This window comes from Dermacentor silvarum, chromosome 1 (genome assembly GCF_013339745.2).
Source record: "Dermacentor silvarum isolate Dsil-2018 chromosome 1, BIME_Dsil_1.4, whole genome shotgun sequence".
Lineage (NCBI taxonomy): Eukaryota > Metazoa > Arthropoda > Arachnida > Ixodida > Ixodidae > Dermacentor > Dermacentor silvarum.
In genome coordinates, this window is record NC_051154.1 from 345373925 (window position 1) to 345387142 (window position 13218).

Consider the following 13218-nt stretch of genomic DNA (forward strand, 5'->3'; position numbering starts at 1 on the left):
ATGTAGAGCTCCCGCAGGAATATGGGGATGCTGTAGAACACCATCCTTGACATGAAAAAAAAATATTCACTGGGAAATGTTTAAGCAGCATTGTTAGCACTTCCCATTGTTTTAATAATACATATGCCCAAAATTGAAGTCCTTAGAAGTGGTTCCAGATTTCCATTAAAGCAAGATTAGGAAAATTATTCAGTTTTATGTAACTCTTCCAGAAAAATGCTTTTCTGTGCTCTGCCATAATGAATGTTGGACTGTTAAGTGCATAATGTCATGTCTGAAGTGAGTTGCAACTTTAAGTTGTCCACTTGTGCTCCTTCTTGTTTCATTTACTCATGGCAGACACTGTGAAGCTTAGCCATGATCTTCGTTGATAGCTGTTATATGACCTTCGCTCATTTCTTCTCTTGTCTGCATCTGCACGTTAGCAATGTCATTGCCTTTGGGATCACCTTGGGCATTCCTGGTGCACTGTTGTGGGCACTGCACCAGGCATGTCTTGATACAGGTTTAGCATTGGTATCACCATGGTACCGCTACTGGCATTGCACTGCCATAGTTTTGATGGTGGCAGCATCCCACAGCTCGGACATGAAATGTGCCGCATGCTGCATGGTTGGTTTTACATGTTCTTCCTTAGCAACCAGCTCTCCTGTCCCTAACATAGTGTGGCTTCTTGGCTAGTCATTCTGCATGCTAATTTATACTCTGTTTTAGTAGTTTCTCTCAGCAGAGCCAAGGGTATAAGACCTGCGAGCGCAGATTCTTGCACAGCGAGATGTAGTGCCATAGTTAGGAACTCGTTGCATGACTAAATGGCCTTGACGAGTGGTCTTGTCGGCAAGTATTCACTTGGAAGCTTCTCTGCTGGTCGCAGCTGCGGTTTCTTGTATAATATTGCTTCATTTTCTTAAAATATTTCTTGCAGCTGAAAACTCTATTTGTTCGAATGAAAACTTGCAGTGAACAAAAAATTCATGCCATGCTTTAATTTTTAAAAATGAAAAATATAAAAGAATTATGCAAGGGACTAACCCCGCCTGCGGCAACATCACCATAATGCAATGCTTCTGTATAGACATTAATTTGCATTTAAAAAGTACAAACAATAAATTGCTTTGACATTGGCTAAATTCATACGTGTAGTCAGCCCAGCCACAACACTGCAGAGGACTCCCTCCTGGGCAGTGCTTCATCCTTCGCAAAAATGGCATCCGCCGACTTGCTTATGTGGTATCATTCCAAGTTGCTCTTTTACACCAAAGGTTCGAATAAGTATGTGCTGAACATGCTTGGGAGAGAGCAGTAAAGGTCCACAAACTCTTATGAAGAAAACAGCTGCACTTACGAATGTCAGCGAGTGCACCCCCTGCAGGGGCATCTGTGTCAGCAGGTGTTTAGTGTGTTGCGACACTACGTACCCGAGCACGTGGTGAATGAACCCTCCCGTGTGTAGCCCTGCACGTCATAGCCATATCAGGTGAAAAGGGGATCCTAGGGGTTGAGCTGAACCTGGGTGTTTGGACCTTTATGGCCCCTCGGCAGAGGCAACACACCTCTTTGGCCTCTGCTTCACATACACGGCACCCCCGGACTGACCCACCCAGGGGAAATCAGTAGTCACCTTTTCCTGTCTCTCTCTCTAATATTTGTCTTTCCCTCTCACTTTTCCATCTTTTCTGTCATCTATTCACTTCTTTTAACTTCCTATTTTCTAGGAGGCAAGGGTTAACCTTGTGTAATATATCCAGTCTCGGGTATATATATGTTAGGTGATAACGGGGATGCATGGCTGGCGTCTTCAGGTGTTCATGCCACCTTGTAGTGTCCCGTTGTTGGGCTCGGTGGTGGGTGGCTACCATCGCTGTGGAATTTTCCAAGGTTTGATGGCGAACGATATTCCCCAATTCCCTGATTGCACCCTGAAAAGGAGGCACACCAATGAAACGTTTAACTTCTTCATGAAACCAAAAAAAAAAATTCCCCAAGTAATCAACATGAAACCAAGACAGTCCATACGATATCCTTATTTGTTGTCGCAAAATGTCTGACAGAAGCAATCGGGTCAGGCTGCCAGGTAACTAAGATGGGAAGTGGCAACCTTCTTCTGAAAGTGCGTGACAAGCTTCAAAACAACAAATTTACTGTCAAAACTTGTTGCATTTGGTGACATACAGTGGGCCCCCACAGGTCAATGAACACTGTGTGCAGTGTAATATCTTATGACAACCTCCTTGAACTAAGTGAAAGTGAGCTGTTGGATGGCAAGACCAGAATGTGGTAAAGGTTCAAAGAATTAAGTTAAGGTACAATGACAAGGAAATTCCAACCTAGCATGTTATCATTCTGATTGGAACAAGCCACCTCCCTGATTCAATTAAGACCGGATATTGTAAGCTTCGTGTACGACTGTACATTCCCATTCTGCACCGATGCTTCAAGTGTCAGTGTTTTGGGCATGGATCTCAGAGCTGCTTAGGGCGGTCTACTTGTGCAAAATGAGCATCCAAAGTCCATTCCTCGAACATCTGTACTTCCGCAACCCTTGTGCCAACTGTGACGGAGACCACCCCGCCAATTCAAGATCGGGTCCGTCATGGAAGAAAGAAAAATAAATAATAGAAGTCAATGTGAAACTAAACATTTCCTTTCAAAAGCACGCAAGCGTTTTTCTGTCCACCACAATCATTCCAATCGGTCCTACACTGATGTGACGCGCCGGGGGGCCGTGCCACATCTTTCGGCTGCCGCCCAAGTCACACGGAGTGTGACGGCAGTTACGCCATCAACCCCCTTTTGCAGGAGCAGCCAGTGCTGTTCCACTCCCTGCCACAAAAGGCCAGCAGACCTCCCTTTTGCTGGTCCCAGGGCCACTGCTTGTGCAGACAGGCCCGAAAAACCCCCGAGCATGCCCGTAGAGTGGGTATCATCCAGCGCCTCTGAAGAGGCGATCGATGCAAGCAGCGCTACTCCGGTGTCCCAGACGCCGAAGGAATGCCGGAGCTTCGTTGAGCGTGCTGGAAAAAAATAAAAAATCCTGTATCACGGGCCCTGGAAAGGTCTCGTGAGCTACCTTGATCTCTTGACACACAGCACGAATCACTTCAAATATGGCTACACATATCATCATCAGCCTATATTTTATGTCCACTGCAGGACGAAGGCCTCTCCCTGCAATCTCCAATTGTCGGAGTCATGAGGGAGGTAGTGGCCGAATACTACACCAGGGAGGCCAATTCCTGTTCTGGTGAGGGAGTGACTTTGATGAAGCTTAGTGGGCCTTCCTAGTTTGGTTGCACCTGAGCTAGTATAGCCCCACTAGCTCTCGGCAATATACATTTTTTTTCTTGCCGGTTTCAGGCACCACTTCATGCCTGAAAATGTAGTGCACTGGAGCAGGATTTGAACTTACAACCTTCAGATTTGAAGCTGGGTATTCTGCCTCTGCACCACGCCACCACTGGCTACACATATAATACATTGGAATGCGAGAGGTCTTATACACAATCTTGATGACATTAAGGAACTCCTACATAAGCTAAATCCAAGAGTGCTGTGTTTACTAGAGACACACCTCAATCCTTCACACACTAACTTTTTCCGACAATATTTCATTTACTGTGAAGACCGCAACCATGCTCTCGACTCGTCGGTTGATGTGACTATAATAGTGGAGGACGGTGTCGTCTGCCAACATTTACACCTGCAAACACCTCTTGAGGCAGTTGCAATCAAAGCTGTGGTCTTTAATAAACTAGTCACAATTAGTTCTCTATAGATCCTTCCCAGCTATCAACTTTCCAAAATAGAATTCCAGATCTTTATCGGAGAACTTCCTGAACCTTACATTGTAAAAGATTTAAATGCACATAACACTCTCTGGGAGATTGTCGCTGTGATGCGAGAGGGCGCTTATTAGAAAACTTCTTCTCCACTGGTGCATGCCTACTAAATAAGAGCCCACATTCTACAGTGTGCAAACAAAACGTTTTCATCCATAGATTTAAACATCGCATCGAGCACACTCGTGCCATACCTGGAGTGGAACGCGATCAAAAGTCCATACGGGAGTGACCATTTCTCTATTGTCATAAAATGAACAAAAAGTGATAATTGCTCTCCACATCTGCCATGGTGGAAAGTCGACTGTGCCAACTGGAAACAATACAGAGAGCTGACGCATTTGACATGGCATGAGATCTCTACTCTTCCTATCGATGATGCAGTGGCATATTTGATGGCGTGTATAATTGATGCTGCGCCAATATGTATCCCTGAAACTAATTTATTTCCCTCTAAATGGCATGTTCCCTGGTAGAATGATGAGTGCAAGGAAGGTAGCAGAAATCAAAATGAAGCTTGGAGTTACATTCGTGACTCCCCAACTACAGAGAACCTCATCGTCATCAAGAAAATAAAGTCTGAGGGTAGAAGAATGTGCTGCCGTGCCAAAAGGAAAAGCTGGCAAAAATACCTATCCAGCAATAATTCTTATACTGACTAACGTAAAGCCTGGAACATGGTAAACAAAATAAAAGGCCGGCAAACTCATCCTCTACCATTAGTAGATACACAGAGAGACACCCTTGACGACCAGGCCGATTCTCTATGTGCACACTTAAAGCATACTTCCAGTACATCACATTACACAGGTACATTTCTAAGATACCAGCGACAAGCAGAGCAACTACCTCTGGGTCGGAAAGGCACAATCAATGAATTATACAATCTTCCATTTAACAAGGCGGAGTTTCAGGCCTCACGGAATTGTTGTAACAAGTCTGCTCCAGGAAGTGACAGAATACTATATGAAATGATCAAACACTTACACCTTGAAACCTACAAAACACTACTGTCACTCTTTAACTTCATGTTCTCTGTCGGCTACATTCTGTCCAGCTGGAAAGAAGCGATAATAATTCCAATACTTAAAGACAAGGACCCGACTTCGGCCAGCAGTTATGGGCCTATAGCCTTGACAAGTTGAGTGTGTCAACTCTTTGAGAAAATGGTTAACCAGCATCTCCTTCATTTTCTTGAAAGTAACAAAATATTAGACCCTCTGCAGTGTGGTTTCAGGGAAGGTAGATTCTCAACTGATCACCTTGTCCTCATCGAAATGAACATTCGCGATGCCTTAGTGCATAAACAGTTCTTTTTGTCAGTATTTATTGATATGGAGAAGGCATATGACACCATGTAGCATTTTGGAATTCTTGATCTGGCTGGAGTGGGAATCCAGGGCAATTTGCTGAGTGTCGTCTGAAGTTACTTGTCTAACCACACTTTCCCGCTTTTAAAACAGTTATAACTCCCAGTGATCAACATTGCCTACAATCTAACCTCTGTGCAGTTTCCAAGTGGTGTAAGGATTGGTCTATGAAACTTAACAGTGATAAATCAGTCTTCATGCATATTACACACCAAAAATGCCTTCTTAATTTACACGTATTCTCTCAATAATTGTCCTTTGACAGGTTGATGAATATAAATATTTAGGTATTACGATTACAAACCACCTAACATGGTCAAGTCATATTACTAAAACTTGCTGGGACATCAGGAATGGGATATGGGAGCATGGTGACGTCTGCCGGTGCCTTCTTGGCAGTAGCAAAGGCAGATGCAGCGTCCTTAGTCCACTCAAGTGGCATAGCCAGATCTTTTTCGATAGCCAGTAGGTCGGTCAGAGGCTTCAGAAAAGTTAAACACTTAGGAAGAAAGCAGCGAAGAAAATTCAGCAGGCCCAGGAATTTTCCGAGTCTTTTTAGGGAAATCGGGGGTGCAAAGTGTTGAATTGCCTTCACTTTGCTAGTGAGAGGCCGGATACCTTCCGAGGTGACAAAGGGGCCTAAAAACTCGATGGTAGCGATGCTGAAGAGGCACTTGTTCGGATTAAGGTGAAGGTATCACGGACGCCATTGTGCGTGGAATTCAGATTCTCCCTCCAGGCGATGCCACTCAGTCATGTTTGGAAAAAACAAAAAAATTTGGTCCACAATGCAGCCAAATCTGAAGGAGCTCCCTAGCTTGCAGTCTCAAAATCGGGGCAGGGCTGTAATTTTGTAGCAGTGCCTTTTTGATGCCATTCCTTTTTGCATTTTCGCAGTGGTCAGAATGACACTCCACCCACGTTATCAATGGGATTAGCTGGCCATGAACAGTGGATAAGAGTGGCATAGAATCGAGCAGAAGGCATCGCTACAAAGTCACGGCCCAGGCTAGCTACCTATCCACTATACAAATGCTGATATTTGTACTATATCAGTGAACTAAAGCATGTGCACTACAATGTCAAGCACAGCAACTCTGTTTGGGGGAACACTGCCTAATAAAAATGCACAGATAATTTAAGCCAGCAGCTCGTTGTCTGCAGTGTAACGAAAGTCACTGATTAAAGGAGTACACCTTGCTGATATGTCATTATTGGATATTGTTGATGTTGCCATGCGAAGAAGGCAGTTTTTTAGCTTATATTATATGTCCTCGCTACCTTGTCATGCTTCCTGCCTGCATCTAAACATTCTGATATTTCTTGCATACCTGACGAATTTTACAAACCTATCACAAAATGCTACATGTTTGGACCATGTTAGTGGTTGTCATAATGGCAGCAATACTTTGAGTACTATGATGGCAATAATTGTTACTGCTCTCTGGCCAGCATCCACATTGAAATATTGGGGTATGAGTTCATTATGGCTCCATGGCTCTGAACTTCAAGGCTTTCTTGCTAGTTACAATGAAAGAAATACAGGACAAGAAGGAGTATATTCACAATTCTAAAAACCTGTCAGTAGTTCAAACTGCAGGAAAACACCAACGGCTGCATTTAGTCTATCAGTTCCACATTGTTAGTCCCCATGGTTATCGCTGAATATAGGTGAAACCACTGATGTTAACGTACAAAGCCAAAGTGATCTGACAGTGCTGGGACTGCACATCTTGAAGTATTAACCTTTCAGAGGGCATTCAAGAACTGTCTTTATGCACTGCAATCGGTAAGCTGCTATGTCGAAATGCAGCATAGACTGTAGACTCGGCGTGCTATGGCAGGGCATTCATTTTGAAGCGGGCATCGCACTTGTGGGACTGCCTGCAAAACCAGTTGAGGTGTCTCTTTCCAAAATTTCTAGTGTCTGCAGAGTAGTATTTGATACTTGTGCTGCTTGCAACTGTCTGCTTGGTAATATACAGGGTGTCCCAGCTATCACGCAGCACAATTTTAAAATAGAGGAACGTTGTTACGCGAAGCAAACCTAGTGTGTATTGTTTCCAGTACAGTGGGGTAGCCGCAAGTAATTTTTTCGGTATTGAGATTTGTTATTGAGTATTGAGATGAGAAAATTGTAAAGCAACATGAAAAACTCCCAATACAGCTTTCTGTTGCTCAATACATGCTGCATAAATGTGTTTTTCCGAGTGTGAAAGAAGCCCGTGAATACACACAGAATTGCCGTGCGACTGGCCACTCGAGGCACTTTGCGTGTATTCACGGGCTTCTTTCATATTCAGAAAAACACATTTATATAGCATGTATTGAGCAACAGAAAGCTTTATCGGGAGTTTTTCTTGTTGCTCTTTAATTTTCTCATTGACACTCTGATAATTAGGACAGTACTTCTCGAGTTATATAATTACAATTACCTAATGAAATCTCAGTAACGAAATAATTACTGGTGGCTACTCCACTCTACTGGAAACAATACGCACTAGGTTTGCTTCGCGTGATGCCGTTTCTCTTTTTTTAAAATCATGCTGCGTGATGGCTGGGACATCCTGTATATTCAACTTTATTGCAAGTGCATTGCATTTTATTCTTTGTGGATACTTAGTGGAGTTTAAATGCTGTTATTTTAGCGGAATCTGTGCAAGAAAAATGACTGCACTGTTTGCAGACCTTAACATGCCTGTTTTCTATATATCTGATATACTTTCTCATTGAAATTGCCCATAGCAGATTTTACATTGTCTTGACGGAACCCTTACTAGAGAAAATGAAAACACAACACTGGTATTGTTTTGGTTAAGATATTGATTTACAAAGAGCAGCTATTTATTGTAAGTGCACCACTGGTGGCTCCTCGGATGCTGGCAAGGACATACCTGAAAGTAGTTACGCCATCTACTGTTGGGTAGTTGGTAGTTACCAACTACGAAAGTGAATTTCTTTTTGTCGCCGTACTTTGCAGGCACACTTTAAAGAGGATCAGTATGAGCCCAGACGCACGGACCGTAAACTGAAGCCATTTGCTGTGCCCACTCTGTTCAGCCACGGGAAAGTTCCGAAACGACGCCGAAGGCTTGTACGGGGTGGTTCAACAAGCAGCAGTATCAGTGCTACCACTGCTGTTGACACTGCTGCTGAGGTCACCACAACCACAAGTCTCACAACTGCTGCAACTGTTTCTACTGTCATGACACCTGCGGTTTCATTTTCAGTGGCCAAAAGCTTGCCAGCTCATCTTCAATCAGGTGAACATATCTTTTTAAACCTTGCAGTGATGTGGGCTCTTGTCCAGATCTTCTTTAGATTTACTAAGAGGACCTCATCTGAAATGAAAGTCAAGCGGGGAATCGTTCAGTCAATGGATATTGTAAGTGCCCTTGAGGTGTGGCAAAGAGAGACTGTGTTAAAATAAAAATAGTTAACAAAAGCTTTCTTTCAGTTGATTGTACGGGCAGAGACAGAACAACTTGTTTTCCTTGTGCTGCAATAATCTAACGATTCTATTCCAGTGCCATTATCAAGTTTTGGCAGGGGCCAGAGCAGCACTCTGCCTGTGTTTTCAACTCGATAGATAGGCTGGCCGTGAACGGTGGCTGATAAGCGTGGCATACAATTGAATGGAAGGAATAGCTACATTATACTGGCCTTGGCCTGCATTTATTCTACACTTGTCTTTGTTTAATGACAAGATTTTCTAAAAAGTTTGTAGATGGGTTTTAGATGGTTTTCATCGATTTGTAGGGGTATCTGTGATCTTTAGCCTTCAATATTCTATTTATGATATTTTAGCCAGTGTTTAACAGCATAGGAGAGACATGCTTTTTACTCATAATGTCTCTTGCCATGGCTTGCATCAGTCATTTTACAGCTTTCTGTCATTTTTATTTTTTCATGTCTTTCACTTTTTTAACAATGGTTTTCAAGATTTATTTGTTTGAGTGTGCTGTCAGTCTTTTGCAGGGCAAAGATAGGAGCAGGTTACATTAGTCGCACTGTAATAAGTACAACAATGCCATAACAATGTAGAATGCATACAACCATATTACACGTTGCAACAGGGTGATTTGCCACACAAGTCAGCCATGCCAGTCCCATCGACACTTATAATTTTAATAATAAAAAAAGAATTATGTATATATGTGTTGGCTTTCATTCTTTAGAAACATTGAACCAGTGCTAAGCTTTTGAAAAAAAAAAAACATTCGGAGGTTCGCCATTGCCAAGCACCTGTTCTGCCTCCTTTACAGATCTTGCAGATTTGGGTAATTATTGCCAAAAAGTCGTTCCCTGTGTGGGCTCAATATGTCTTAATTTTATAATACATTTGTTACAAGGCATCTGGAAGCATTTTTTTGTATACCACGTTTTAGTTTCTGACCAAAAAATCATAAATTTGGCTGATGGCGCAATTTTGCATAAATTCACATCCTTCTTCCACAAGCTATTAAAACAACGACAAAGAAACGTGCTTGGAATGTAGATGTGTCCATCCTCTGACTGTGACCTGCAATTCGTATTCCTGGATAGTGTTTAACATATCCGAAGCCTCATTCGTTAGGCAAAAAAATAAAACTTTAAAAATCAAATAAAAAACAGGACATCGTTTATTCCTTTCAAAATAGCAGATCTTAAAGCCCATGATGTGTTTTACACAAATACAACGAAAAAAAAATGTCAACAAGTTTTGTTAACTTTTGATCTGTATGGTGACAAATGCAACCAACTTTTCTCATTTCTTGAGATGTCTGTTGTTAGGGTGGCGACGCGCATCTTGTTGCTAACAAAGGGTTCTGGTATCAAGAGTGTTGAACAAATTGTGACGTCTCTACACCATGAAAAATTATACTATATCATCTCTTCCCTTAGCTGCCCCAAAGCAAAGCAATAAATTATACGCGAGGCAATGATGATGACCTTTTCCAGCATGCACAAGCTCAGCTTCATGTTGGCACAGTGCACACACATGCACACTTCATGCAAAAATGTGCACAGAACCCACATTGGTCTCAAGGAGTAGAATTTTGAGGCCATTAGGAGTGTCACTGTGAGCAGTCTTGAATAAATGGAAGGCTTCATGAATAGGTCACATCATGATGCGCTTTGGGACAGATTGTTTTTTTCCAATTAACCATAACTACAATGGCATCTTTTGTCTTTGAACTTGGTTGCGAGCAATTGAATTCATCTTTCAGGTAGTAGTCCAAAGCTGCCTGTATTTCAGTGTCACTGAGACACCTTTATCTTTCGGGTAGTAGTCCAAAGCTGCCTGTATTTCAGTGTCACTGAGACACCTTCTTGTATATGGGTCAAGAAGCAGCCACACTCCATGGGTTTGCTGAAACTTACGCGCTCTTTGTAACACGAAATGCAATGCCAACGTAATGATTCTTTGTATCTTATGATGCGAAGGTCCGCCAGGGAGCAATGTTAACAACTGGCATTGTTCAGTGAAAGATTCGAAATCATCAAACGCTTCCCATATGTTACTCAGCCACTCTGAGCAAGCGCTGTAGCTGTGAGCCTACGTTTATGCCTTGCTTCTGGTGCCATATGCTGCCGTTATGCTTAATCTTTTTTTTTTTACAGGAATTCATGAACCTTTGTCTTGTGTTTTGCGTAAGGCTTGTGACAGCGAACTTTAGCAGTGATTGGTGGTTTGAAAAGGCATATTTAAAGACACTCAACATACTTGTTCTGCCCCTGCACAGCTGCTTCATCGGACATGCAAGTTTCATCAGGTCACAACATATGAGATGACTACAATGTCAACGCTTGCTTGCAACAAAAGCAGTGAAGGCAGAGAAAATCCGTTTCTGCAATGGCCATTTTTTCTGCAATATTCTTGTTCAGCACAGCAATGTCCAAGCTTTTCACGCCACAAAAATCCATGTGATACTTGATTTTTTTGTTATGCAGTTTTAGATAGTCCACACAATACACTCACTTGGTGCTCTATTTTCAACTATTTTGCCAGGGAACTCGCACTGGCTGAGCTTTGACGAACAAAGCAGAAAGCACAACTGCCCGAGGCTCTTGAAAACTTCAAGCACTGATTTGAAACACACCGCATTTTTCAAAGCTCACGCAAGAAAGGAGATGCGAATCACTCGTGTTATGTGGTCTGTGTATTGTGGTCAGGTTGACAGACGATACTGAGAACAGCGGGCACAACAAGGCAGAGACACCACATAAAGCGACAGAAGGCTCATAACTAGCAAGTAAATATTTCATTTGGCACTTAGGGAAACCGCTGACAAAACATTTAAAGAAACCAATTTTGGTCACCAATGTCAGGGAGGTGACATGACATAAATATTAGGTCAGAAACAGTGTGATCATGACATGGGGGGCCTCAGATGGATGAGATAACAGCATAGACAGGGTAAAGTGATACGACAACCCGAGAAAAATGCAGCTAGAGGAAACCGCGACATCAAGAAGGCGCGACACTGAATGCTTATGTTCAAGACACTGGGAGGGAGCAGCATCTATCTGCCAGAAAAGGCTCGGAAGCGCAGAGTTGTTCCAAAAAAGGACAAGGATCACAGCAGCCTTGAGCCCTGCGCCGCTGTGGCAGAATGAGGCGGAGGTTAGGGGTTGGCCATAAGGGAAGGTGAGGGAATCTAGGCAAAAACGACTACCTAATTTCTACTACACACCCAACATTGGAAGGTTTTGAGCAGGAAAAGGAAATAAACTTGCTAAGCTATTTAGCTAAAGAACCCCCAAAATATGAAAGGAACAAGAAACACAAGAAATTTTAAAAAATGGGAGGCGGCCCTAATCTTTTACTTAGGTGTCTCTTAGTGGCACTCGCACCTCGGCGTTGGTGTTCTTTAGGTTAACTTTGTGTATGTATGCTTTGAAAGAACGACACAGACACAGAGAACCGTCGTCTGTAGGTCTTCTTCTTGTGGGTAGGCTGTGCTTGGTACGGTGGATTCCTCGTCGACCACCTCCACGGGGAACGCAACGCACGCACCGAACTCAGAGGCGCAAGCGAGGAAACGTCCTTCCCCTGGCACGATATGCGGGCGAGGAGCGATGGAGCGTGAGGAGGAAGTGCAGCACGCACCGGATGGATGGATGGATGAATGGAGGCTGAACCCTTTAAATCGGGCGGTGGCATATGCCACCTAGCCATGATTATGAACATATTTTGTACTTTGTGGTGGGTGAACTTTCACCCCTGCCTTGATTTTATCCACCAATCACATAACCTCTCTTTGGTTATTTCTACCCGCTTAAAGTCTATTTTGCCTTCACTGTCCCTAAACCCCAATGCTTTGAAAAAATCAGCCCCGTTGCTTTGCACTGTAGGGTTAAGCCCTTTACAGAAAAGTATGAGGTGTTCAGCCGTTTCCTCTTCTTCTCCACACGCACAGCATGTGTCTATACCTTGGTACTTACCCGCCGGGTGGCTCAGTCAGCTAAGGCATTGCGCTGCTGAGCACGAGGTCGCGGGATCAAATCCCGGCCCCGGCGGCCGCATTTCGGTGGAGGCGAAATGCAAAAACGCCCGTGTGCTTGCGTTGTAGTGCACGTTAAAGAACCCCAGGTGGTCAAAATTATTCCGGAGCCCTCCACTACGGCGTGCCTCATAATCAGAACTGGTTTTGGCATGCAAAACCCCAGAAAGAAGTATACCTTGGTACTTGACTCGGTACATCTTAGTCCGCAATACTCCCGTCCTGGCTTCAAACAACAAAGAGCTTCCCCTAGAATTATCATAGATATTTTCTTTGGCAATTTCTTGCTTGAAAGTTCTGTATGTTCCCAGTGCTGATTTCGTCTGCATCCCTGTTTTCCACAGACCCCTCTCTGTTTCCTTAACCTTTTTCTTAACCGCTGTTTCCTGGTTGGCACCCCTCCTGCAGTCCAAATATTTGATTGACAGTTTTCTGGTCAGCTTCCTCAATTTTGTATCAACATTCCTCATGTACAAATAACTGAAAACTCTCCTTGCCCACCGCTTTTCTGCCATTTCTCTC

The 13218-nt window shown here is 43.3% G+C and overlaps 2 protein-coding genes across 2 annotated transcripts in view; one reads left to right on the forward strand and one right to left on the reverse strand.

The window, feature by feature from the left end:
• LOC119453726 (uncharacterized) overlaps positions 1–13218 on the reverse strand; it is a 180098-nt gene that overhangs the window by 71422 nt on the left and 95458 nt on the right. The gene's annotated exons all lie outside the window — the stretch shown is intronic.
• Positions 1–13218, forward strand: part of LOC125942342 (uncharacterized) — a 48446-nt gene that overhangs the window by 8546 nt on the left and 26682 nt on the right. Inside the window, exon 2 of the mRNA XM_049660491.1 lies at positions 8190–8472. Within this exon, the coding sequence (XP_049516448.1) occupies positions 8190–8472 (283 nt within the window). The remainder of the gene's footprint in view (positions 1–8189; positions 8473–13218) is intronic.